Here is a 25,857-nt window from a genome sequence, read left to right on the forward strand (position 1 = left end):
TCTGTAACTAGTCCTTCTTTTCATATTCATAAGAATTTGTGCCGATTTTGACCTTCCGTTTCTTTTCGGCTTTTCAAATAATTTATTCCACAGCTGAGCAGGACTCCGGAGAAAATCGTGATCCACAAGCTGCTTTGCATTGCCTTTTTTTTAATCAATTTTGCTATTACACTATCATCACACATATTTCACATTCGATATGCTAGAATACTTGTCTTCGATTCGATTGCAGTAAACGGGTTCACAGTCAGTTTCTTTACACTGGGATGTGCCCAGTTGCAGGTTACATATTGCCTTCCCAATCCACAGTATTAACAAAAAGACAAAAACAGTACCTTGCTTCAATTTAGACATAGAATTTTGACATTCAGCATAGAACCACAGTTAAGGAACCATCCCCTGAGACATATTTTCCACTGCAGAAGCATGCCTGATATTTGTTTACAAAAGAAACAATACTTTTGTATTCTTTTTTTGTAACAATACAAAAAGAAACAGCCAGCAGCCATATCACCCTCCAGCTCCTAGCTGGCAGCCCCACTGGAGCTCAGCAGGTGTGAGCCTGGTCAGTACCTGGATGGGAGACTCCTGGGAAAAACCAAGGTTGCTGCTGGAAGAGGTGTTAGTGGGGTCAGCAGGGGGCGCTCACCCTGCAGTCTGTGTGGGTCCCAATGCCCCAGTATAGTGATGGGGACACTATACTGTAAACAGGCGCCATCCTTCAGATGAGACGTAAAACCGAGGTTCTGACTCTCTGTGGTCATTAAAAATCCCAGGGTGTTTCTTGAAAAGAGTAGGGGTGTCACCCAAATTTCCCATTGGCCCTTACCAATCATGGCCTCCTAATAATCCCCATCTATGAATTGGCTACATTACTCTGCTCTCTTCCCCACTGAGAGCTGGTGTGTGTGGGAGCGTTCTGGCACACTATGGCTGCCGTCGCATCATCCAGGTGGGGCTGCACACTGGTGGGGGTGGAGGGGATCCCCATTACCTGTAAAGAGCTCTGTGTGGAGTGTCCAGAAAAGCGCTATGTAAGTTTAAGGAAATATTCTTATTACTTACAATACGCATTTGGCCTCCGTAGTGCTGAGAACAGAGTACCCTTGAACCCCAGTACGCAAGGATGTTCAAAGCATTAAATTCAGATTCAGCTCTAAGCGTGCATCTGTTTGTACTGCAATATTCTCTACACGTCGTTTTGTCTGGGATTTCACCTGCAGCTGCCCTTGAGCAGCGCAGGCAACTCTTGATCACAGAGCTGTCATCTTTCAGGTGACTAACCTGGAACCTTTGCACACATGTATGCAATGTACACCCTGCTCTTGTAATGCATAGCCATTGAGCAGTGGGCATTGCATGGCTTTTTCCACTTTCTGTCTCGTTAAAATCATTCATCAATGTGTCTGTTCATTTAGTCTACAAATGTCTAATCATTTGGGGCTTTCTAGCTGCTGAGCAATACTCTTTTAAATGCATTCATTACTATTAGACATACCCCTGCCCTGAGCCTTGAAATTAAATACAGACATGGAGTCTCTAGCCCTGCTTCAGCAATTTATTAAGACCAATTTTTCACTTAACTGGGAAAAGTGATCACATTTAGCAGTCCTCTGCTTACTGTTTGAAACTTCTTAGAAAACCTTCAGATTCTATTGATCCTTTGTTAAAGAAAATAAAAGCTTAATTCTAAGTTCCAGGACTATGGATCTCCAGGGCGAGCTCTCTAAATTTCATTAATCTATTTCTGAAGGAAAATAGGAGATTAATTAAGGTTTGGAGCTAGGTTTTTTTTAACTAATTGTAGTAAACATATTAATGTAATTAAATCACTTAAAAGACTATTGCAGTCTCTTCAATATAGTAAATGATTAAATCTTACAAGGTACCTGCTCTAGAGAGCTAACATGTTTGTCATCCTTAAAGCCGTATTTAAGTATAATGAGCTGCCTCCAGTCTTAAATGTATAAAAAAGGGAAATAGCTCAGCAGTAATATGTCCTAGCCAGGATATTTGGGTGCTAGTGTGTTCAATTTTCTCCTAGGTTTGACATCCCATTCTCCAACCCCAGGATGAATACACCTGTATAAGGAGACACAGACTTCTTGATGGGGTAGGACATTTTTAGGGTGATTTTCACTTGTATTCACCTGTTCTGCCATTAAGTTCTTCATTTTATCTAATGTTCATACTGTGTCCAGAGCCCAGGAACTCAACTGGCTTTGGAAGTTTGCCTTTAAAAATGCTGAGGAGGCACAAAAACTACTGCTAGATGGATTTTTGCACAACTCCGTGCAGTAAGCATGTTTCGCCTTTTAATTAATAAGCTATAAAACCACTTACTGTGGCTCTCATAGGATGACTGGGTGAAGAGGAATAACAATTCACTGTATCTGTGGACTCAATCAAATTGCTTGGGGTTCTTAAAGCCCTGTTAAAAGACTCTCCAGTTCTCATGCGGTCACTGTAATAGAAGCATGGCATTGATCTCTTGACGAAAGAGGTGCGCTATCTGATAGATTGTTCCAGGTAGCTGAGAAGGATGATAAGGTGGGGACTGGAGTGCATGTTTCTTGCAACAATGGAGTTATGATCCTGGGACAGATGATGGAGGACTTGGTGTGTGAAGAGAAAGTGCTCTACGCAGAATGACATCAATGACACAAAGGAGAAAGCTATCTGAGTGAAGTCTTCAGTGCTTCTTCGCACACAGCATAATTCTGGGTTTATGTGAAAGATGGGGAGTCCAGAGAAAGGGGCTTGAATACTGTCAAAAATGTTTTATTGCACTGAGTGATTTATCTGTCTCCTTTTGTTAGCTAGAAGGACAGCCACTTTTATTTTTCATTCATGTCTTTAGCTGATGCCTTAAGCCAAGGCAAATTCCAAGACATGCAGAATGCAGTGCCCCACAAATACTGCACAAACTCATGTTTTCACAGTTTAGCAGTTTACAAAGTACAATACAGGGGTTGGAGTGCAATAGCCAGTTGAACGGACACAGGCACAGAGAAAAGGTGTAGTTCAGTCGTCTCAGTCAGTTCTGAGATGTCACCTGGAGGTTAGCTTCTGATAATGTGGTACTGCTGTAAGAACAGGGCCATGTCTTTTAATGCACACTTGTTTACAGAGAGTGTTTTGACATCAAAGAAAGTTCACGGTTCATTTATTGGGATCTGATACTGAATTTCAGCTCAAGATCTGCTAACATTCAATTACCTCTCAATGCCTGGGTGTCAGAGAGTTACTTTGTTACCAGAGGGCTGTCATACACCCTGTTTACAGTACAACATGTCCAGTTCCCTCAGTACTGATCCTCTTTCAGATTCAGAAAACTGTTAGTTTTCCTTTTAATGGGTGCAAACAGGGACCAGTCATTTAGCAGGATATGCTAGGAAGGATATCGGCCTTTAAAGTAAAGGAAAAAACATGCATTTCACATAATGGTTACAAAATTATCACAATGGATGGAAACAAAAAACACGATGGTTCCTTCTGATAAGATCCGGCTTTACTTTCACAATAATGTGATTAAAGCCTTACTTGGCAGTAAAAATGAGAGATTTGTTGGAACTGAAAAAAATATTGTTACAAGTTGTTAAAAATGATTTGTTTTGAGTTTTCCAGTCCCTTAACTTTCTCCTGTTTTTCCTTTTAAAACAAACATGCTGGCTCGGTGAATAATTACTGTATTTCTCAGCTGAGCCTGTTGTCCTGCCTTGTGTCCTGTCCTCTGCTTCCATGTGACATTTGAACAGATTTGTTCCTTATCCAGTGGATGCATGTTTCTGTTTAGCCAAAGGCTCAAATACAAAATACTTCTGGTTTGTTCCCCAGTGCATTCCTCATTCCTCCAGCTGGGATGGGCTTGACCCTGGCCAGTTTTGTGCTGATGCTGCTCAGTGCTCTGCTGTGAGTGAGAAAACCTCTTTCTTTAGTACAGGTGTAGCCAGCCCAGCTGGCTCAAGAGATACTGGGAAGCTCATCCTCTCCAGGTGCTGCAAGAGCTGGCGACAGGTGGAGACTCTGTCCGGTCCATACTGTGTAGGTGTGGCCAACCCTGGCCCTGCAGGTGTGTTCTAGAGGCACTTTTCATTTAGCACCTGAATAAGGCTTTGCGTGCAGCCAGCTGCAAGCATCATTAACTGTAATCTTCACCTATAACCTTCACCAGCACTACTTCTTTCAGTTTTAACCTGCTTCATGCCCATTTCTTCCCTGCTGCCCACTGCTTTTAAACTACTCTGTCTTTTGTTCTCCTCTTTTATTAATCTGCCACTCTCCCTCACACCTGCAGAAAGACCCAAGCACTTCTCTGTGAATAGCAGGGACCGCAGCCGACAGGCTGAAGGGAGATCTCCCTTTAGCTCAACTGGCTGGGTCCTTGTTAAGTAACGCCGGAGACCCGGGTTCAAGTCTATAGCGGTGGAGGGGCGCATACCCACGTGAACCCGAGAGCACTGCACTTTTTTTTTCTTTTCCTTCCCCGTTCATATATCTTCACTCACGCACTCTCATCACGGGTTAATTTGCGCAATAGTTTACTAAGTCCAGGATTACACGAAATGATGGAAAACTGTGAATAAAAGCGGTCCCAAAAAAAAAAACTGTTACAGTATGTGTTCCAACGCGAGCGACATGAGCGCTCGAGGTGAACACTTCCCTCATACTGAATGTTAGCCGGTCAGTTTGCTGCCCGGTGGCCATAATGAGACCCATTCAACTCCTCTGAAGCCCAGAGCGGTCCCTACAGACAGATACCTTATTTTCTATCAGCGGGTTAAGCGGGGGGAGGGGGGAGGGACGCTGTTCGGCTTCTCCGCATTCATTCAGCAGTTTGAAAGTCAGCGCGGCTTGTGGAAATTAACGCGCAAGCCCCACCCTTTCGGTCTGCTCCGGCTGGAACTCGGGACGCAAGTTGCAGCGGAGCGAAGGAGACGCTCTGTCTCTGTGGGTAGCCGGGACACGCTCTCTACTCCTGCTGTTCCGAGAAGCGTTTTCTCCCACGTTTCATTCACCCTCTTCAGTTTTTTAAACTGTACTTGTTGCAAAGCCCTGTTTAGGATTCACCTAGTTGACGGGGCACCTTTGAAATCTAGAGGATGCTTCTACCCGCAAATGTCACGTCTGTAACTACATAACCTCTGGATTCCATATCTCGTTTTTTTTTTAAGGATTGCTCCGTGGTCTAAATCATCACCTTCCGGAATATAACTTGTGATCACCGTCGTTCCCTACCATAAAAAGTTCTCTGTATATACTTAATTCTTTTACTGAACTTTCAACCCCCTCGGCATTGCTGTTCCGGGTATTAATTGCTAATTGAAATTGCTGCCATGGATGTTGAGCTACAAGAAGTTACTTCAGAGAAAGCTGGCGGTAGCACTTCGCGGTCAGATACAATAAATACCAGGTCCAGCGACTTGCCCAGTGACGCCAGTGTGGACTTTAATTTGTGGGCAGTCTCAAGGTCTGCACCTTCTGGTAAGTTTATTTTACGCTCCTGAAATGTTTGTCGTTTCAAAGATTTCCCCCCTCGCCGGTTATTTGGCGTGCTCGGGTGTTTTTTCATTGATACTATTTACCGTGTGTGAGTATGTATACTGTATACACTCTGCCTCTTTAGAAAATGAACCGACATCACTACAGACTTAGTATTATCTGTCCCGGTTATTATGCCCGGTCCTGTCTGTAGAGTACAGTGTTACTCAGCATCACATGGAGGTGAATGGTTATTTCACAGCGCACTGATGGAGTTTAGTAAAAACGGAGTGAACGATTGGTAAAAATATGGTTACACGTTATTAAAACTCGTATAGTAAGGTGTTCCAACCGTGCGCAGACGGCGTGCAGACTTGTTATTTTGTGAGGACAGTGCTGCAGAATTACACTCATTCTGAGGAATCCCCACTGGGGTGAAGTCTCTACTGCTGCTGTCCAGGCGCATAGGAACACTGTGACCATAATGTCGCCGATCAATGATTATACAGTACTGTGTGTAAGAATGTTAACATAGAAGCGAATAACTTTGTTTCAAATGGAGAAGAGAGCCACGCTTCTGTCAATTTAGAAAGTCCGTCAAGTAGAGAGACTTCAATAACTATTGAAATTTTCGAACACCATCTTTTTTTCAAAAAAAGGTGTCTTGTAGTTTCGCCTAAGGAAGGATTCCGGGTTAATCGTAAAGGGGGCATTTTATGAAAACGGTTCAACGAAACAAGGTTATTGCATTTTCTTTAAACCCGAGGGGCTACACAGACCAAGTTTGCCGTGTACTCCTGTGTGGTTGCACTGAGTGTATCCAAAATTAAGAAGGTTAGTGATGATTCTGTTGATATACGTATTTCTGCACAGCCTTTCGAAATCCTAAAGAGGCAGAAACAGCTGAATGTCAGCAATCGCTTCTCTGTAATAATCTCACTTTCTATGGCTTGTTTCTACTGGAGACAAAGGACTGATGGACTGACCAGCAAAGACCAGTTGCCAGTAGAAAAGGAGGCAAAGATCACAGGCAGGTAGTCAAACACTGGGGGATTTGGGGAGCAGAGAGTGAAATCAGATTCAGGGAAAAGCTGTTCCCAAAGGGGACCGGATCCAGCTATTCACAATCCTCCAAGGCACTGGCAAAGACAGCCCCGGGTACATCTTCAGAATCAACAGTGAAACAAACACGAGCCAGGGGACACAACTGAAAACTAGTGGGAAATGCATTTACAACCGAGAACAGGAGGCACTTCTTTACACAGAGAGTTGTGGGAGTGTGGAACACGTTCCTCAGCCATGTTGTTGAAGCTGATATTCTGGTTTGTATCAGGATGAGATCATTGGATCAAGTAGCTACTACCTATGTCTAAACAGGCTAGAAGGGCCCATTTGTAACTGTTATTAATGGACATTCTTGCACATTGGGCGGACGAATACTTTGGGAATGGATGATCTCAGAAAATGTTTTTTTCTGTACTTTTTAATTTTTCTGTACTTCTGAAACCAATTAAATGAAAATACTTTCAGTTTTGTTGCAAATGTTGTTTAAAGTTAAGAAGGGCCACATACTGTATGTTTAAATAAGGCAGGGTGTAGCCTTTCAAAGATTAATCTGTGCAGTTTGGGATTTCGCCGTTCGATAGTTTCCTATTGAGGTTACCAGTCAGGAGGACAGAGACCATTTTAATGAGAAGTACTCTCAGCTCTCTGAAGCTCTCATTTTGTCCAGCATCTTTTTAGATTCCGTAAAGAGGAGTAGACTAATTCCTCAGAATCCAGTCATCCCTAACTACTTATGTAATGAGTCACTACTGTAGATAAAGCAGCCACAGGTTTTTGGGAAATAAACCTAAGAGCAGGCAGATCAACAAGGCATGGAAGCATCTGTGTGAGTAAACCGCATGGTGTTGGCAGCCAGCAGGGGAGACAGACTAATGCATCGGATCTCAACACAGGCAAGCACATTCCAGGCAAACTGTCCAAAGCCTTAAACAAAGATAAGCAAAGTTCAAAACCAAGAGACACCGTATATACAAAGGATCAAAGCAGAATCCAGAGAAAGTCCAGGAAGCAAACACAGAGAGCATTTGGGAACTTGGGCAAAGCTATAGACTAAGTACACTCTATGACGTCTATGGCTTAAGTAGTCTTGAATCACCTGAGGCAGGTTGTGGATAACAGCCTCCAGGTGGAATGAGACTCCTGTTTAATTACTTACTACAATAACCTGCCCTGAATGACTGGTGGGTGGCTACTGTATAAATATCAGCTTGTCCCACTGCTGCTCTGTGCTGAAGAGCATGACCGCTCTGTTTGAGAAATTCAAATGTGCTGCATATCCTTCAGCACCCTGATACTGATATTCTGTTTCCAAGGGACATTCTGCTCATAATTAATTGGGAATGCATTCTTATATTGCAGACTTAATTCTTTATTTTTGAAATAGGAGACTTTGACCTACTTTATAAAAAAATGTGTGATACATGGCCAAAACTGAAAGAATCTCTTTAAAACACTCAAACCTTTGTTCCTAGGTAGTCAGATAAACATTTTATCTAGTTTTCCTAGTGCTACATGTGTATCCCTTTTGTTAAGGTCTTCTAGATTTTAATACATCTAAATATGTACTTCCATCAATGGTTCATTTCTTAGAAACAATCTCAGAGTAGAAGTATTAATTTATACTAATCTTTATTCTACACAGCTGTGCAGTTGATAGAGTAAGTATAAAAAGTTAACAGAGGGAATACCTGAAAGCTCAGGTGAAACAAAAGCCAAGAGATGCTACTGTAGGTCCTCCGGGAATGAAGTCTGAGAAGTCACAGACACTAAAATCATCTCTGTGCAGGTTGTGCACGGTGCCTGTGAACTGCTAAAACTACGAAACTAAACTGTAATTCCCACTTCGCCCTGCGTTTCCGGGTGATTTCTCCCAGTGCTCCAGATTCCTATTACTTCCAAATAAAAAGGACTAGCAGGGCCGGATTTTGGTGTTCGTAGGCCCTGGGCACTTTCACTCCGAAATGTGCAGAAAGAGGGGGAAACGCCCATTGAAATACATCGACTGACATGATGCACTTTAAACTCTTCTAATGCTAAACCTCGTGATTGATGGAGCGAGTCGAGTGACCATCGCTTCGATACTTCTAGTTTCTAGAACAGGCGCTAGAGATCGTAGGATTATTGATTTGGAGCACCGAGAGTCGATCGCAAGCATGTTGTTTCAGCTTATTTTTCGTCAGTCACGAGTGTTTCCCTCCTTCGTCGGCCCTAAAAGTTTCATAGGCCCTAGGCACTGTGGGCCTGTGCACCTAAAGGGAAATCCTTCGCTATCTAGCGGCTGTTCTAGAAACTAGAAGTATTGAAGCAATGGTTGCTCGACTCGCTCCATCAAATACACGGCTTAGCATTAGAAGAGTTTAAAGTGCATCATGTCAATCGACGCCATTCAATTGGCGTTTCCCCCTGTTTTTACACATTTCGGAGTGAAAGTGCCCAGGGCCTACGAACACCTAAATACGGCCCTGGTGCTGTCCCCTTCCCAGCAGGATGTAGTAAAGAAAGATCTGGGATCCCACTGGGAAGTGGATTGTAGCCAAGGTGAGCAAAGACAAATAGTCTTTCATTCCATTAAACTATATACAGGATATAATTCACTGTCCAATAGTGAGCTTTGGAGTTATGGTAACTCAGACGGCAAGGGCATCTAGCTCCTGACTGGAGGGTCCCGGGTTCAATCCCAGGTAGGGGCAAGCGATGGAGCTCTAATTCCTTCCAGATGGCTCCCAGATCCACTCAGCCTGCTTTCCAGATGAGTAATGGGGGTTAATCCTTCCGGGGGTAATAGGCTGACGGAGTGTGATGGTGACCCCATCACCTCCACCTCCAACGTTGCATGGTTGAGAAAGATGGTGGCCCTTGCCCCCCATTCCCCCCATAGGCCTTGATGGCCTGAAAAGGGACCTACCTACCTAATATTGAGCTTTAGTTCAGGTTCTGCTGAATAAGGTTGGTCTTGGTCTATTGCTATGGCTCACATCTTGCATTCTACTTGAGTTATTTTCTTGTAACATATGTTTTAGTAAGAGCTAAAAGGGATCACGTGCAAGCAGGTGAAATGCCAGCGATTTTCATTTAATTGAAGTAGGTTATTTCTTTCCATTATTAAAGCAGGAGTTTCGTTACTTAATTCAATCACCTGGTTTTTAAGGGCTTTCTTTCAAAATGCAGACCTGCTGACTGACACTTCTATAAGCGATTGCTCTTGTGCAATTACTAATAGCTCAGGTTATCAATAACTCATGCATCCTAAAACCTTGTTACAAAGACAACCAGGATCAGGGAACACTACTGGAATGGCATCACTGTCTTCGGGTTCTTCTTTGTCCATCTGTGATCTTCAGCAGTAATAATACCATTCCCAGGTGTGGGGGAAGCCATGGTCTAAGAATGGAATCCACTGATGTTGGTTCCTTCCTGAGAAACTCTATTTGCAGAGGAGCCGAATTTGTTTATCTCATTCTGTTTCCATTTGCCTAGTATATCCACAGTTCTGTGCAAAGTAGCATCACTGAAATGGCCTTGAATGATATCCCATGTTTTGTTTAATGGGAAAAGCCAAGGGAAGATTTATGAAGAGGGTTTGAAAGAAGATGCAGTGCAAGTAGGTGGAGAACTGTTCTTAACATTAGTTACAGTTTGTGGTGTTCATGTGGTCAACACCTGTGTTCCTGACCTGTGCTTCAAGGGGCCGAAAGGGAGCCTCCTGGTTTGAAATCCTCTTAAACACTTAATTCATTGACTAATCAACTTAATTGACCTTAATTAGGACTGTTGTCAAATCGTGGAGGAGTTTGAGTTGTAGGAGGATCACCGGTCTGCAGGGTATGCAAGTACAGTTTTAGGTCTGTATTCAGACAGGAGCAGTTGAATCACTATACTTCACACTAACACACAGATTTTCTACAAAAGACTAATGAAAGTTTCGAGTGATTTAATGAATGTCACTCATTGTATGACCATTCAAAGTACATGTTTTCAGCTAATAAAAGGATTGGGGATCAATGAGCCACACAGGAGGTCTATAGGAGACTTCCTTTGTTGGTGCCAGGAAAGCTTTTGAGCTTTGGTTAAAGAACAGCTTCAATTGCTGGGCGTCTCTTGTTGGCGTCATTGTTGTACACTAAGTGGTCTGCCCCCACCACTGTGTTTTCTCTGTTCCACAAATCACCTTTCAACCTCAGTTGTAAAAGTTGGCCATTTGTGGGCTGTCAGAACGTTCAGCTGCCTCAAAGGACCAAAATATGAGAAGTGTCTTTCTTATGCTTTAAGATACTGCTGGAAGTATTTGGTGTAAAGTCGTGGTAGACAAACTGGTCAGTGATGGAATGATTATTTTTACTTTGTCTGCGACTGAAAAAGACCTTTCAGCTCAATTTGGACCCACTGATGAGGCTGCTTAAAATAAATCTCTTTTGTGCCTTTCCTTATTCAGGATGCAGGGGAGTTCCTTCATCTTGGGTCAGGAAAGCCCCACTTGCTGTTGTTACCAGTGAAGTATTGACCTGCAGAATTTGTGCAGCTGTGCATTTCCTTAGCCTTGCCTTTGCACTGACCCTTCAGCTTGCTGTGATGTCTGCTTTCTGGCTGCCCAGTGGTTGCATGCTGAGCCAGGGTGCAGAGAAACCACTGTGAGGTCAGGGAAAACACCAGGGAGTCTTTCTATCTGAAGTGCAATGCACCGATCAGTCCAAAAAACAAAATGTCAGATAAAATGTAGGGGTTAAAGCTTTCATGTTAAGCTTAAACCAGCATGTTTGCCCAATGTACCGTACCTTTTTCCAGGATCCACTTTTGACAGTAGATGCAGATTTGTCCATCATAATGAACAAACCAGTCAAGCACAGAGCACACACTGATGCTTCCTGGGTTTGCAAAAGAATGTTTTATCCTTTCTCTCTGTGTTTTATGGTATTTGTTGTATCTAGATGTTCCTTTTTTCCAAGAAAGTGGAGAAAAGTATTGGATGGGTGAGACCTGGAATTTGAGAGCCACATATTTGAGCATTATTTAATGGCAGGCTTTATTGAATTCTCTCTAGGTCAGGGTTTTCTTATTTTCCTAGAACAGTGCCAGGAGTTTGAAGAAACGCTAGGCACACCGATACAGAGAGTTCAGTAGCCCAGGAGGAGTGAGAGAGCAGCCCTGTCATGAACACAACTCTAGCCTGTGCTAGTTTCAGCATCGGCGTGATTCTTAACATGACCTTTACTTCACCTGAGATTCCCCAGCTCGCACACACACATAACTACTCTTTAGCGGAGACAGAACTACTCTTTAAAGCCTTATTTTTTCCCGGATTCGGAATTTATGTCTGGGAGTTGAGTTTGATAAGCAGCCTGCAGAATTGCCAATCATAAGGGAGGAAAGTGAAGACGTCTTCACTGCTGCCTTTCCTGCCTTCCTCGCGATTTATAGGAAATTCCTCACGATCTGCCTGGTTTATGTTAAGTCTTCTGTGCTGGGCTGGAGAAAAAAGGACAGAGATTAAAAAAAAAACATGAGAGACTGAAAATAAACCAACAGCCAGTGTCCTGTTGAAGACATCTTTTCTTCTTTCACTGTTCGTTATCTATTTAGTTTGAGTTCGCTGTTTAGTTTTCAATTAGAAGCAGCCGAGCTGAAATTGCATTTTCCTTCTTTTTAATGTCTGTTATTGTTTGTGAACGGCTCTAATGGATCAAGTCCTTCTGATCCTTTTAGTTCCACAGCTCTACATGGGGGGAGGATAGAGGAGGGGTCCCTTTTACAATTGCAATCTGTAAAGCTTAATAGTTTTTATAACTGATGAGGCGCTGAAGTCATCTGATCATTTGACACAGGGAAAAAATCACTATTTTCACGTTAGCGTTTCAGCTCTGGGCCAAAGTACTTTTGGTGGTAGGAAGTCAGGTACTCTTGTCCGAAGGCCTTTGCGTAAAAAAAAATAAATAAAAAAACAAGTGGAACTGTGGAAACTACATGGAATTGGGGGCTCATCTGAGACACAGAAGCAGCTGAGCTTCTGCAGCCAAAAAGCCATAGCCCAAATAAATCTGAAGGCCATGCAGACGATTTATCATTAATGATGCCGGTTGTGCACTGTCTCCATTAAATCATTAAAGTTCTGAATGGGTATATTCCAGCGTCTGATTCCCAGCATCTCCCAATAAAGAATTAAAAATGTGTTTGTCCCTGAAGTGGGCGCTGAGTGCAGACATTAACAAAGTTCTCATCCTTCGGAATAAGCGTGATGCTGCTTTGTTAGAATGTATTACTTTATGAAAAGCCTGGAGTCTGCTTCATGAGCTGTATTTAAGAGGGGAAACAAAACTGAACAAAAACCTGCCAAGATGCAAAGCATTTTGTGTTGTGGAATGGTGACTCATCGCAAAGCCCACATCGTGACATTTCTGATCATGTGGGATTGATCAAGGAGAGAGTGTGTCTCCAACACACACACATTGTTCATAGGGTCTGTGGGAAGGGCCTGCAGGGGCTTGAATTGTTTCAAAGCCGCATGTAAAGAATCTGATAACTGTCAGATCATGTGGAGAGTTTGTATGTGCTGTGTGTTGCCCTTACATAAGCCGAGACGATCATTTCAAACAAATGGGAAATAAAGAAATAAGAGTCAGCTTGTAAACTTTCTTATAGTCTCGTGTTCTGAACCCTTTACCAGATGAGTCCTCATCAGGTTGGAGAAGCAGGCAAATGTGTTTTTAATGGAGGCTGGGATTCAGTACAGTCAGCAAATGAAGGGAAATGTAGTTGTTTTTTGTTACAAAGACTTAATGTACTGGAAGATGCAGAGCGATGCCATCATCGATTTCACTAATGCATTATGTATTTCCTAACATTTGAAATATACATAAACGGTGGGTAAGCATATGAACTTTGCCAGATATTGGGAGACTCATTCAGAATATTCCATAGGTGAGTTTTAAACTGGCTGGTTTCTTGTGTCAGTAATTGCACCTGTTGCCCATTTACAATAGGTTTTAAAAAACAACTGCATGTTGAAATAACTACAGGATTTTTAGTGTGTACTTATGGAGACATGCTTGTCTCTTGACCCTTTCCCTGTAGTACAATTGCTTGCTTGGTCTACATCGATGAACTACAGAGATTCACAAGCTCTTAATGGACTAATCAGTGTTCCAGCAGAAAGCTGTTTTAGCGCCTGATCCCCAATCACACAACAATTAACTCCTACACTATGCCTCTGCTACAAAGATTCAAAGTTTTGCCGAATTGTTAGCTGATGTCGGTCTCATTCCTGGATGAGATGGACAGCATAGAGTCTGCTTTTTGTATCCCTCTGGAAAATAATTCACACAAAAGAATGCTTTGCTTTTCCTCCAGCTGCTCAGTTGATTTTCTTTCACTTTGGAGAAAAAAAGTTTATTTATTTAATTTAACTTTGAAGACTGCTGCAACAGATCTGTAGTTTAGGGTCTTCCAATAGCTCTGTTAATCCCAGAAAAGTTAATCAGCTGTATCATAGGAAACCTAGCAGTGAGTACCACTCAAGAGTGACCCATGTTTAGTGCTGTTTGGGTGAGTGCTGTAAGTACATCGGACTTACTGATTTTTGTGTAGCTGAACTTCTTGTTAAATCCCAGTTCATGGAACTAAGTAAATCCATTATAACTCTGCCCTTTGCGGGGTTAATCATGACAGAATCACACCACATCTCACTGTGATCCATAATACTGAGCACTTTAATATGGGTATGCTTTTTAATCCTACACGTTAATATCTTGAGTTAAAAGAATAAAAAACAGAAGTTTACACTTGTTTCCCATCCAGATATTTAGATGTTCCCCAGACCTTTTCTGACCGATAGTGGAAATCAGTAAGGATACATACCTAACAAAGTGAGGCAAATTTCTATCTTAAAAGCCTTAAAGGGCAGAACATTTCATTTGTGTTATTGTACCATACCTTAAATTGCTCCCCCAGAGATGAATAAAGTATTTTGAATTAAACTGAAATTGAATTAAACTAAGTGCTAAGTACATACTGGAGGACTGTTTTAATTACATATTTTAATCATAGTTCATTTCTGCACGCTCTTCCCATTAATTCTAATTCTAATTTGGTTTTTATGATCATTCCAAAATTCCCTCACAAGGCACTGCACATGGAGGAGAAAACAGACTGAAACAGATATATTTCTGGTCCTTCTACAATATCAAAGAAGATGTAGGAACACAGGACTCCAGAGATGCACGGACACACACGGTCATCTTGCTCGCTGAGAGCAGGAAGTTTTAAATACCTTCCAGCCACAAAATGAATTGAGAGTGAAACACAACCTACTGTTCTGTGCTCCCACCAGCAGTGTGGACCTGTCCTTTCCCAGCAGATGGATGCCTCTCTCAGGCACTGTTAGCTGGTGCCTGGCAATAGTAAAAGGTATAATGGTCAACCTTGTGCTTATTGCTCCCAGATATATTTGGGATCAACAGTGTTGCCCAGTGTCAAAGCAGAAATGTCGCTGCTGATGTGCATAATGTGTGCTTGCACGCCTTGCCTTTTCTGGAGGAAAAAACAGCAGATTTCTAATACGGAAGTGAAGGTTATTCCACCTTGTGCCTCTAGCTGCCAGCCGTGTTTTTGCCTTGATTTATGTCGTTTGAAGCAATCCGATTGGCCTAAATATGCAATGCTTACTTTTTATAAAAACACATGTGTGAAATTGTGTTAGTGTCCCACTGTGCTCTTGAGTTCCACTGTGGAAAGGTACAATGGTAGTCATTTATTTAATGTGACGAGGGCAATTTTGTAGGGGCAGTGATATTTTGTGTGTTTTATCTTTTCTGCTGCACGCCTCTTGCTTGGTTCCTGGTTTGATTCTGGTCTGGGATGCTCTGCAGGTTCTCTCTGTGTTTGTGTCTTTGTGCCTCAGCCTTCCATGGACGTTCTGGCTCAGTTAATTGCTTTCTTCAAATTGCCTCTGTGTTTGATTCTCATCCGTGGTGGAGTCTGACTTTGTACCTCCTTTTAACAGGACAGGCTCCGGCTCAGTGCCGCCCTCCAGAGCAGGAAGCGATACTGGAGAATAGATGTTTTGAACAGTAGATTCAGAATCATACCTTACGTAATCAGTGACTGGCAGAAAACACGAAAGACAATAGTATAGTTACGCATCAGGGAATTTGAAAAGCTGTATTTTTAAAACTGTTATGTAGACCCTCCCAAAAGTTTAAATTTCTTTACTAACATGTCAACTGCCTCATTGGGGTTATGATTGTCTTCTAATGTTGTTTTTGTATTCTGAACAGCATAAGCCAGATTCTATCACTGACTCCAGCATTAAAGCCCATACTGGTTCTCCAACAAGTGAAAAGGGCATATTGAGGGCCCAGTTAATGTCTAAAAACTACTTGACAACAGGAGCATAGATGCCAGAGACCAGAGTCCATGTTCTATTCTAATTAATGCCTTAGCTGCTGCGAGAGGAAACTATTTTTATAATCCCAAATCACCTGAAAGCCAGGTTCTGAAAGAGGCCACGAGTAGTCAGAGCTTTGAAACCTCTGAGGGAGCTGAGAACTGAGTGAGGTTCTCAAAGTGCATCTCCAAGATCGTACAAGGTGCAGCGTCTTCAAAAGAGATCAGGCTGTGCTCCTTAGAGAGAGGTTTACGAGAATGGAGTGAATGTGCATGCACTGCTCGAAGCTCTTTGCATGCTAAAGAATGAAGACGTTTTTTTTTTTAAACGAAAGGTTTCGTTCTCTGCCTACACACCGCTGTTTGAGTGATTTGCTTTAGGGTTTGAAGACCAGGGAGTCTCGGCACCGGGATTGCCTGTTATTCATGTGACTGACACCGGATGGCGCCAGAGATGCAGCCCGAAAAGATCCTACCTACTCCTGTGGTTTTTAAAACAAAGGTGGACTTCTAAAATTAGGCATGGCATGTGCCCACGTGTATTTAAAAGATCATTTCAAAGTTTCCATCGCTTAACCTAAGACTAAGAGATGCAGTGGCATTGATCAGCTCTGCTACATCCACATCTCCTGTCAAGGGGAAGTTTCTATTTCAAGGCCTGAAGCCGTTGCTGTTGGCAGAGTCAAAATCGGGACCCTCCCAAGAGCCATTGCCATATTTCTAGATCAAATAAACATTTCCCTTCATCCTCTTCCTCTCCCAGGGTCACATTTACATTGACAGTGTTCAAGATGTAAAGCCCTCAGAACAGATGTCAATAAATTTTGCCTCATTTAAAAAAAAAACAAAAAAAATATCTAGTAGCATGAAAAACAGTGGGTCACTAATTCAGGCAAAGGGATGAAGGGGTACATGTCGGAAACAGCCTAGCGTAGCTGCATGTGAGAGGATGCTTCCTGTTGGAGACACCTCCAGCCAACAAGAGAGGTTTCAAATGTTGTATTGTTGTTCATTTCTCAGTTGCTGGAATGGAAGTACTTCAGTTTTCAAAGGAAAGCTCCCTCAAACAGCTTCCTAGAAACCCCATGTGCGTGCTTAGTGAGAGCTGACGTGTACTGCCAACAGGGGCTCTTTTGTTTGGTAGTGTAGACTCTGAGAGGTCGCAGGCTAACCTGTAAGGGGTAAACATTCGGAGTAATGCAGGGATCAGGGCCCAAAGATTGGGAATTGGATGAAGCTCTGCTCTGTTCTATATTTTGGCTACTGTTCCTGCGTTGTGGCGCCTATAAACATGCAGAGAACCAGTCCTTTAACACAGAAGTCATTCCCTCGCTTTCACTGGTAAACATGAGATTTTTTTCAGGGGTTGACAAGCCTGGCCCTAGAGTGGCAGTGTGTCTGCAGGTCTCCTTTCCAGGTCGGGTCTTAAATCAATTGACTTATTATCGGCTAAATTGAATCAATTTAACAGCTTCTCCCAGGTCTTCAGGTGCTGGGGTTTTGGAGGCTATAGGGGACACTCTGAATTGTCGATTTAGCTAAAATATCAAGCTTACACTTGCCAGGATGAACGAACTGAGAAGCGCTGCAAATCCATCGAGTTTAACAGACAACCTAATACTTTAACGCACAGCACACAATTGCTTGTTGTCTGCAACTTTGTTTCAGCCTGATGAGAAAGATGAGCCTCGCACCCCCCAACTGGAACACAGCACTGAGAAAGGGTTTAAGAGCCCTGTCCTCTCAGCTGGAAGGTTGTGGGTTCAAGTCCCTGCTGTGGGCAGGGGTGGCTATATCCTCAAACAAAGATCTTCTCCAGCCTGCTCAGCTGTACCAGTAGTCACCAGCACTGTGACGGATCTGCATCCCAACTGATGGAGAGTCATATGCACTCCTCTTGCTTGACCTTTGCAAACTAGGATGAGGTCCTGACTGGTGAAATTTGAGGTTTGAAAAGCGGGCATTGCTGTTGGATTTTTTTGGGTTGTTTCTGGCAGGTGATGGGATACCCTGGCACAGTAAATTGGTCAAGCGTGGGAGTCAGAGTGAAAAATTAGGCATGTTTAAAGTGGAATACAGCACTGGATGTCTGTGCTGTTGGTCAGTCCTTATATTCTACAGCCAACTGCAACTTGGCTGAAAAACTTGTGAATCATTCGGTCCACAATGAGTTTAAAGGCACATCAGGGAGTCTTCTGGTTCATTCTGGGACCAGGCTTTCATCCAGTTATCTAGCATACCTTAATATCCATGATCAGAATATCACTCGGCAAAGCTTACTGACAGGAAAGAGTTGCACACAAACACTTAGTGTACCAAACCTCGTGGAAAACCAACGCAAAAATTATCCTGGGTCCTTGTTTCATTTGCCTTTATTATTTTGAAATGTTCTAAGGAGCAAAGATATGGCTTTCTGCTCTTTAATCCTTTGCGTATTGCAGAGGACACAGAATTTTCAAAGCCGCTAAAAAATGCATGAGGCTTGAAACCTGAGCAGAGTGAAAAGGGCAGGCTCTTTCTGAGTTATTTATGGTTAACGGAGAAACGGAGACGTGCCTCACAGGCGAAAATGTTCCTGCAGGTTTGGAAATAGAAATTTCAACAGGTACGGTACAGGAAGTAGGAGTTATGAGTCTCTTCAGAGAAGAGGCTGTAGTATAAAAGAATGCCAGTCGATGCTTAAAAGTAATGAAGGCCCCATCAGACAAACCTGGATGTCCTGGATGAGCAGAGCTGACATGTTCACAAATAAATTAGTGATACCTAGTCCCTTGGATGTTTTATTTATGAATTGCTTTTCATTTCTGACAGCCCTCGTAAAGCCTCCTCCCACATTATATGACCTTTTAGCTTCATTAGATAAGGGAAACAACTCAGTTCAGAGCTGCAGGCCAAATCTTATTTCTTTGAGTGTGTTTTTTTAGGAAATCCACATATTGCTCATTAGACCAAGACTTTGTGCATACATCTCCATAGTTCACTAGTAGCCAGCAATTCAATTTTAATATTTAAAGAACTTAAGAGCTTATACTGTATGTATCGGAGCATCGGCTTGCGTTTTTGCTGAAGTCTCTGGACACTTAAGCTATACCATTACTCTGCTGAGAGCCTGAAAAGTAAAATTATGACACTGGGAACAATGAATGCTGAAAAGCTCCTGTCATCTCCTCAGTCATTCATTGCACGTAATGGACTTTTAAAGCAATTACGAGTCTCCTAAGATGGTAGGACTGTAGAACTAGCTGTTTATAACACTTAACTTCATCAGTGGCTGGCTGCACTGTTTATTTGGCAGAACTCCTTTGTTGAATTTTTTTAGCATTTATCAGCACGCACAGCTGGTAATTGTAGTAAATTGCAAAATCCTCATGGAAAAAAATAAACGCAAGTAACTCTGTGGCTTAATTGAGCATACGGAAGGCAAGAAAAATGAGTGCAACTAGATTCAAAATGTTTTGCTTCTGTGCAGTGTCCTCCTGGAACTTTCTCTATAAAACCCAACTGTTAGACTTTATTCACACACAGAGATGATTAAATGTGTTTTCCCCCTTTCTGTGCGGCCCACTGTGTTGTCACGCCTCGCACGTTCCCTCTGGAGCCTGGAGTCGGGGGGGGGTTCTACGCAGACGGAGACAGTTGTCCGTCTTGCCGTGCTCATGGGAAGTAACGCCACCCTTAACTCTGTCGTTCGCTGCAGGGCTGTCCACCTCCTGCGCCTCGCACCGGATGAACTCAACGCCTTCCCTGCCGGAGCTCCTCGAGGACAGCTGCCAGCCGCTGTTGAGGCCATCTGCCTTGCACCACTCTGCCTCGTGGGCGTCTTCTCTTGCCACCAACCCCAGAGCTCCGGATATGGACACACTCTACTCCGGTAGGCTCCGGCAGGCCCTGCAGCCTCTGCCCTGCCCTGCTTAAGCCTGCAGCTGCATTTTCCTATTGCTAATGAAATTGTGACACTGAGTTTTCGGGGTGACGTTTCAAGAGCCTCTCCAGGTTAGGAGGTGCCCAGTTTTAGTCCTTGGGCTCTGCTGTTGTCTTGATTATGCACTGAGAAGGGCTTCATCGCATCGATACATAGATAGATAATACTTTATTAATCCCGTAGGGAAATTGATGTGTTACAACAGTCCAGCCCAAGACAAGCAAAACAGACATCAGAATAGTTATAAAACAAAAGACAAACAAAATAAATAAATACATAGGTGTGTGCAAAATGTGCTGATCATAGTCACTGTAGAAACAATAAAATATGTGCAAAATGTGCATAGGTTTATACAGACTGATTGTCCAAAAAGTACAATGGAGTAAACATGCTGTCCATAGAGGAGCAAATGAAGGGCTAACAGTCCTAGCCTAGGGCAGCGTCATACACCCTGACAGCCGCCGGGAGGAAAGACCTGCGGAAACGTTCCCTTGAACACCGTAGCTGGAGCAGTCTGTTGCTAAATGTGCTCCGCTGCCCAGTAACAGTCCCATGAAGCGGATGAGAGGCGTTGTTCATGATGGCTGTGAGCTTGGTCAGCATTCTCCTCTCAGCCACCACCTCCATGGGGTCAAGGCTCATCCCCAGCACAGTGCCAGCCTCCTTGGTGAGTTTATTGAGCCTATTTGCATCTTTTGTCATGATGCTGCTGCCCCAGCACACCACAGCGTAGAATATACATCTGACTGATATACATCCGTCTTCCAGAAGTCTGAAGCTCTCGATCTTTCAGAGAAAGCATGTTGCTCTGCACCCTTGAGGCCCAGGAATAGAGAAAGCTTCTGTAGAGAATTTGAACATTTGCTTTTTTTTTCTTGTGCAATATTTGGAAGTTTACATGCTCTCCCACAGACAGGAAGGCAAACGTTCTGTGAGCCATCCAGAAAGGGCAGACAAGTTTCCAGTAAGTTATTACTGTATGTTTTATGCTACCCTCTTGTGGTGAAAGATGGTCAGCACAGCTTTTGTACTCATTTAATAATAATATTCAATAATAATAATTCCTTACACTTATATAGCGCTGTTTCTGGACACTCCACTCGAAGCGCTTTACAGGTAATGGGGATCCCCTCAAACACCACCAGTGTGCAGCACCACCTGGATGAGATTTGAACTTAATATTGTTTAAAAATAAATTGATTAAATTAATTACAGCATGTAAACGTTTTTTAGACAACTTATTAATTCAGCATTTTCAACTTTGAGATTTCAGCAGTGCATGTTTTTTAGACAACTTGGTAAGTTATACTGTGTATTGTGTCTCGATATCAACTGTAAATGTGCTATGTGCATTCTCATTCCTTTGCTTAGAATAAGACCTCTTTTGCAAGCATGAATCATTAATTAATAATTGTCCTTTGGAACACAATTGTTATTGAGATACATTGCCAGAAGGGGGCGCTCAAGAGGTAACTGTACAGTCACCTCAGCCATCGATCCTTCCAAAACTTTAAGTGTGTCCAGTTCTAGAAATGTACCAGGTTTATAATAATAACTTTTATTTATAAAGCGCCTTTCCAAACCGACGGACACTGTACATTATGAATAAAGAAAAAGACAAAAAATGTATTTTTGAGTTTGTTGGGGAGTGGAAAAGTTCAGAGATATATGATGTTTAGACCCTTGAAAGTCAGTAACTGGATCTTATATTGAATATGTGACTTTACAGGCAACCGATGTAGAGACTTAAGTGTAGGGGTGATACCTGTACTGTATGTTACCAGAGTCTGGTGTGAGTCAGGTGTCTAGCTGCAGAGGTTTGAACACATTGCCAGTTGCCAAGAAGAGTTAGGGAGCCCATAGAGAATTGAGTTGGAGAAATCAAGCCTTGATGTTATACAGTACATGCATGAATCAGGCACTCAGCATCTAGACATTTCTAAGGTGAAAGAAAGATGTCCTCATCAGATTTTTCCCGTGTGGCTCGAAAGACAGGAGATCATCAAGTACAGTATGACTCCCAGATTCCTGACTATAGCTGAGGCGTGAATGGGGAAGCATCAGCCATTACTGTGAAACCCTTAAATTTATCAAGCTAAGATTTGCTACCCATGATACGGTTTCTGTTTTGCCCTATCATATATTTCATAATTTATATATAATTTTGTGGTTTTAAAGTTAAGGCCTGATAATTTGCACTTTATATGTTGTATATACAGTACAACATGGCTGGAATGAAGTTTAAAGCTTCCTCTTTTAGAGCCACTGTTTTGTAGGAAGGTATACAGTATACTGTGATTGCTTTTGACCCCTAACACGCTGCAGTCAGGAATCCAGAGTGACTCTGGCCTTTCATTGTGCTTCATGGTTTGACTTCTAATATACTGTATTTAGCATAGAGGTCTACAAATGTGGCAGCAGAATTAGATTCTCCCCTCAGTTAAGCCTTTTGTCGCAGCCTGGGACACTAACGCCAGCCGTGAAAGTTTCACTGGAGTTGCAGAAACGATTGTTTGTTCTCATGCGTTATACGCACCAAGTTGCAATCTGCCAATAGCTTGTAATTTTCCACGTCTTACCCAGGCTTGTGTATTCTGAGTTTCTTATATTGCTGTAATTGCATTTCTAAAGCCTGTTTTTTAATTGCCTTATAAAATATGCATGTCCATGATAAATTATCCATGATGTGAAAGTACTGCTCTGAATGTACATGTATATATAAGATTCTTTAACTCATTTATCTGAAGTAGCCTTACAAAGAGATTTTTGGAAGCAGTTATTCATTTTGATTTATCATCATTTCAGAGCTAATTAATGGAATGGAATGATCGTTTGCTTGTGTACCAAATCTCATTTCCGTTTGCTCATTAAATGATACTGTACCCTTTAGTTATGCAAAAACATTTTGGATGCAAAACACATTCCAAATAATGTATTTTAATTTGAATCAATTTCGAATATTTGTGAAGTTCTGGAGAAAATGCAGGCTTGTAATTAATCCATTTGCAGTTTAAGATTTCAAGAAAATTTGTGCCCTTTGAAAGAAGGGTGATCAATTCCGAAACTGAGGGGAAGAGAGGACATCAAGTGTACCAGCACCAGAGCACCAGACTATCAGCTGCAAACTGTGGGATCCAGAGGGTTTTCCTTGTTTCTTTGAAACATTAATGGCTGAAGGCTGGAGAGAAGGAATAAACTGGTCTACAGTAGTTCAACATGAATTGGATCAATATTATTCTTTTTCCAGGTGAGGAGTTGATCATACCTGAAGGATACAGGGAAAACCTTGTGAATTCTGGAAACTAGAAAACATCCAAGGGTCTCCCTATAGGAATCACGCTTTTCTCCCTTTGGTTACATTTGTTAAATTTTGTTTGGTTGTCAATTTTATCCAAGGCAATGTCCATTTGCACTTACTGTAAATGGTACATCTGGGTATGTCACTGAAGATAAGATGAGATCACTTTATTGACTATATACAATATCATACATTAGGAATTTGTCTTTTCGCATACCCCAGCTTGCTCTCCATGAGACACACAGGCACACAGATGGGGAGAGAGAAGCTTGGGGTCAGAGTGTGGGGTCAGCCATTTATACAGCACCCCTGGAGCAGCTGGGGTTAAGGGCCTTGCTCAGGGTCCCAACAGAGTAGGATTCCTCTGCAGGCCGCGGGATTTGAACCAGCAACCTTCCAGCCACAGGCGCAGATCCTTAGCCACAGTGCTACCACTCCACCCAAGCACTACTGGCTGAAGTACTGTACCTCACTCAGGTGGATAACAGCAGTGTCTCACCGGGAAATTGAGCCCACAACCTTCAGTTACAATCCAGAACCAATGCCACTACCACTGACCTCACAGTGCTGCCCTTAAAGTTCCTAGCCCTGTCACCTGATAATACCGCACACGATATTGCACAAAGTGTTAGCAGGTTAGATGCTGAGAAAGTAAATCTGTGGTACCTGGATTGCACCAGGCTGCCATGTCCATGTCTGCCTCCTCGCTGCCATTGCTGCCCACAGAGCACTGGCATCTTCTCTTACTTCAGAACCGAATGATTTACCCACCAAAAATCAGCCGATTCTGTCAAAATGACCTGTTCCGAATATGAACTGAGTTGGGGATTGTGAAACAATCATTATTGAAGAACAGTCACTCACAAGAGAGGGCATTCAGCCCATCGGCCCATCCGGTAGTTGGCAGCTAATTGGATGTCATCTAGATGTTTCTTGAATGAAGCCACCACCTTCATCAATATGACTGGGCAGCTTGTTCCACACTCCCACAATCCTCTTGGTAAAGATGTTCCTCCTGTTTTTGGTTTTAAATGTGGATCCATGTTGTTTCCACTTGTGTCCTACATGAACATAGTTGTGTCCTATCAGAACCGTCTCTTCTCCGGCCTGTGGTCTCAGGTGGCCTCGGGCTATGCATATTTCTTGGATGGGCTTTCTGCAGCATATTTGCTGCTGGTTTTGCACATGCGTTTCCATGACTTTGTGCTCAGGAGTGTGTCAGAAGGGGGTGTTGTGTTGATGTCTCTGGGTTAGGGGAGAAACAGCCTGTGGGGGGCTGACTCAGACTTCAGACCATACTAGGAATTTGTAGGCTCTGCAGGGGCATAACTTTTAAAACTAAAGAAAAATTAAATATGATGATTTTTTCAATGCTGATGGGGAAAAATGGCATAGGGTACTGTCCTGAGATTCTAGTATCAACTATATGTTATGGTTATACTTGGTAAAAAAAAATGTTTTCATGCAAAAGAACATTTAATTGCATTCTGAATACATCTTTCTCTCTCTCTCTCTCCCTCTCGCTCACATATACTATAAGGCTATTGAAGTATTTAGGACCAGGCAGAGCTGATATTTTACTAGAAACTGGAAGTGCAGTGATTTCTCCAGCAGTGATAACTGGAACTGAATTGCAGTGAAGTGATTACTGGAAATGAAATGAATGTGGACTTTCTAGTAGTGAAATTGCTTTCGCAATGGAAACTAGAAATGATTTAACAAGAACAACCCGCTCTGTAAGTGAAATAAACGGCAGATGATCGTGTTGTTGTTATTGCTATTAAGAAGCTGCCGATGTAATGCAAAATACTTGTCGCACCGGTTTTAATAGCTTGGTCTGACCTTTGCAGAGATGTGCGAGGTGTTGTTTTAAATTTGTCGCTAGCGAGGAAGGTGTGTAAGCAGACGTCTCATACTCCACTGAGGGGAGGTCATGGCAATGTAATATAGTGTCAAGACAAGACAGGTCTTGCTGTTTCCAATGTGCAGCCTTTGCCAGTCTGGGGACAATGAGACTCTACAGATGCAGTACTACTGTGTCACTGGGGCACAGCAGTCCTACACAGTAGGACAGACCCCCGCATTTAGCCACGTCTACTTTTTCTTGCTTTGCCAGAAATCCATCTTCCATCCCCAGTTTCCTCCTGTCTGTTTTCCCCAGTTGAATCCCCCTCAAACCTTTTTTCCATCGTCTTGCATAATGGGGGAAAAAAATGCACCAATGTGTCCGCTGTACTACAGCCGCTAGGAGTTCTCCTTTAACATGCTTTTTCACAAAACACTGAATTGTTTGGTTTTTTCGTGCCGTTTCTGTAATCTTGGCTTTGTGACATAACTAAACATTGTGCAAAAAATTCAATTCTGTTTTAACTTAAAATTTTAAGGTTAAAAGTAAAACAATATTTTATAAAAACTGTTGCAAGGTTTGGTGTGTTATGCTGCCTGGGTGCAGTAGTTTAATCGTACCACTAGAGGCCAGTGTTTGACTCCATAAAAACTCTGAAGTCTGCCGCAAGAGCATCATCTGACCTATATTCTGTTACAGGATTTTCTCTAGAAGAAAAAAAAAAGTGGAAATAAAAGGAGTTCACCTTTTTAGCTCAGCTAATCTTTTATTAATTGGTGCAGCTGACCTACTTCTGAAAACATGGTGCTCATCATCGACCGGGACCCACCTCGCAGGATATCTGGGGAGGGGCTGGGGTAACCACCAGTT

At 42.6% G+C, this 25,857-nt stretch overlaps 1 protein-coding gene across 3 annotated transcripts in view; it reads left to right on the forward strand.

Annotated features, from left to right (window-relative positions):
• The first annotated feature begins 4,926 nt into the window (after nucleotides 1-4,926).
• ano3 (anoctamin 3) overlaps nucleotides 4,927-25,857 on the forward strand; it is a 111,428-nt gene continuing 90,497 nt past the window's right edge. For 2 of the 3 annotated variants that reach the window (XM_069181812.1, XM_069181814.1), the window contains exons 1-2: nucleotides 4,927-5,484; nucleotides 19,619-19,792. In XM_069181812.1, the coding sequence (XP_069037913.1) occupies nucleotides 5,337-5,484; nucleotides 19,619-19,792 (322 nt within the window). In that variant the 5' untranslated portion in view covers nucleotides 4,927-5,336. The remainder of the gene's footprint in view (nucleotides 5,485-19,618; nucleotides 19,793-25,857) is intronic. The other variant, XM_069181813.1, reaches the window with a different exon arrangement.

Source organism: Lepisosteus oculatus, chromosome 21 (genome assembly GCF_040954835.1).
Source record: "Lepisosteus oculatus isolate fLepOcu1 chromosome 21, fLepOcu1.hap2, whole genome shotgun sequence".
NCBI classification, from domain to species: domain Eukaryota; kingdom Metazoa; phylum Chordata; class Actinopteri; order Semionotiformes; family Lepisosteidae; genus Lepisosteus; species Lepisosteus oculatus.